The sequence below is a fragment of the Seriola dumerili genome, unplaced genomic scaffold, assembly GCF_002260705.1.
Source record: "Seriola dumerili isolate Sdu_G_001 unplaced genomic scaffold, Sdu_1.0 BDQW01000859.1, whole genome shotgun sequence".
Taxonomy (NCBI): domain Eukaryota; kingdom Metazoa; phylum Chordata; class Actinopteri; order Carangiformes; family Carangidae; genus Seriola; species Seriola dumerili.
In genome coordinates this window covers 77472-79971 of record NW_019175114.1, presented here as the reverse complement: position 1 = coordinate 79971, position 2500 = coordinate 77472, and the positions used below count along the sequence as shown (strand labels likewise).

The window sequence follows — 2500 nt, the reverse complement described above, 5'->3', positions numbered from 1 at the left end:
TTAAAGACTCTTATTTTATCAAAGATAAAACGACTTCAGGTAATAGATGAAATCATGTATTTTATTCAGATATATTTTTTCTAATATTTTATATTTAAAGCTTTTAAATCAGTTAAAATTCAAACTTTTTAAGATTTAACAAGAAATCTGTTTCAGTAAATAAATAAAGTAGAAAATGAAACAGAGACATTAGAGACAAATAGTCATTGACACAATAATCATCAGCAGATCTTTATTTCTTTATATCTTTATTTTTTAATTAGCAACAAAGGTCTCCTGAGGTTTGTAAAACTGAAAATGTGGATAAAGCAAATTAAAACCTACTTTAGGAAACTGTCACACAACAGTTTTATTTTATTTTGAAAACATGGGAAACAAAAGTGACTCTGAGGTGATTTGACGAATTAACAGGTTTTTAAAATCGGTCTGTAGCAAGTAAATGTTTAGTTTAACACAACATGACACAACCGTTTTCCTTTCTCCCGATCTCTCACACACACACACACACACACACACACACACACACAGTCAGAGGTTACTTCCTGATCAGATATTGACCCACTGGCCCGGTTTCCTCTTACACAACCAGGTCGATACGTAACACCCACCCAGCTGTGGGACATCCAGCCTGCAGGGTATGTGTGTGTGTGTGTGTGTGTGTGTGTGTGTGTGTGTGATAGATTCAGATCCACAGTTTGTTTGTCCTGGTCTGTGATGATGTGCCCCTGAGCAAAACACAAGACAGTCTGTCTGTGGGTCTGAGGTCTGTAATCAGAGGACAGGCGCAGGGAGCTGCTACCTGATCCAGCTGACCTAGACCCACACACACACAGACACACACACACACAGACACACAAACACACACACACACACACCCACACACACACACACACACACCTTCAGCGGTGGTTAAAGAGAAGTTAATCTGACTAAGAGCAGCTCTCCAACTTAGTGATCAGTTACCAGGAGTCTCATTATTCAACACTGAACAATCCACCTGCACTGGAAACTATGATACTCAGAGTGCTTGTGGTGTGTGTGTGTGTGTGTGTGTGTGTGTGTGTGTGTGTGTGTGTGTGTGTGTGTGTGTGTTGCCTGGTCCTGGTCTCCACCAGATGAACTGTAGTAACCTTGCGTTGTGTTCATGTCACATTACAAATGTTAAATTTAGATATAAATCAGTATCAGCTGCTCTGGAAGGAGGACTGCACTGTCTGACTGTCTCTGGCTTTTTATCAGTGAGGCCATCTTGGATTTTTAGGTGAACACGACGAGGGGTTCTTGTTTTCCCACTCCGCTAACGCTGCGTGAACCCCCCCCCTCTCCATGTTTCTGTGGATGATGATGTCATCTCTCTGTACAGATGTTAGTACAGATGTACCACATGTGTCACTGTGTTCTCCACTCTTTTGTTGTATTTCACTGTATCCAGATGTTTGGTAACTCTGACACCCCCCCCCCCCTTTGTCTCTGTCTCCAGCTGTTGAACCTCTTCCTGGCTCTGCTCCTCAGCAGTTTCAGCTCTGACAACCTGTCGGCTCCAGACGACGACGGCGAGATGAACAACCTGCACATCGCCATCCACAGAATCACCAGAGGCCTGGCCTGGTGCCGCAGACAGGTACCTGATAAGCAACCTCTGTGTGGTGGTGTGTGATGTAGTGTGTGTTGTGTGTCGTGTGTACCTGTGTGTATATGTCTGTGTGTGTGTGTGTGTGTGTGTGTGTGTGTGTGTGTGTGTGTGTGTGTGTGTGTGTGTGTGTGTGTGTGTGTGTGTGATGCAGGTGATGGATTTCTTCAACGGGAACCTGAAGCGTCGACGACAGAAGCGAAAAGAGGCCAAAGCCATGATGAAGCTGAAACGTCTGAGTACCATCCACACTGAGGTCAATGGAGCCGTCATAGGTAACACACACACACACACACACACACACACACACACACACACACACACACACACTCATCTGTCTAATGTCCATCCCTCAGTATCCTGCCTTTAAAAGCAGGGGCTGTTTCACAGTTTGGGGCATTCAAGGACATCGGGACATCTGAGATTTGAGGGTCACATGGCTAAAAATATTATTTCTGTCAAAGTTGGACCTTCACTCTATTATTGGGAAACACACTGTATGGACAAAAGTATGTGGACACCTCTGTACACATTCATAATAATAAACAGTGTGCAGGATTTTTTGTTCCCCTCACAAACAAATGAGTCCACTAATCTTTATAAATCTCTGTTGTCTGAGCATCCTTGAATGCACCAACCTGGAGTTTTTAAGAACTGTTTAGAGATAAAAAATAATAAGAAACTAAATGTTCTTTAATTAATTTGTCTCTGTCTCTGTCTCAGGCCGACATGTGGAGAAGTACGTGGTGCCGGAGGAGGACAGCTACATGACGAACCCCAACCTGACCATCAGCGTCCCCATCGCCCCCGGAGAGTCGGACGTGGAGTTCCCAGAGGAGGAGGACGAGGAGGAGGAGGAGGGGGAGGAGG

The 2500-nt window shown here is 44.2% G+C and overlaps 1 protein-coding gene across 1 annotated transcript in view; it reads left to right on the top strand.

Moving 5' to 3' along the window:
* Positions 1–2500, top strand: part of LOC111237388 (sodium channel protein type 4 subunit alpha-like) — a 129243-nt gene that overhangs the window by 73363 nt on the left and 53380 nt on the right. Inside the window, exons 19-21 of the mRNA XM_022766469.1 lie at positions 1481–1621; positions 1785–1905; positions 2354–2500. The exon at positions 2354–2500 is cut by the window's right edge and continues 12 nt beyond it. Of these exons, the coding sequence (XP_022622190.1) occupies positions 1481–1621; positions 1785–1905; positions 2354–2500 (409 nt within the window). The remainder of the gene's footprint in view (positions 1–1480; positions 1622–1784; positions 1906–2353) is intronic.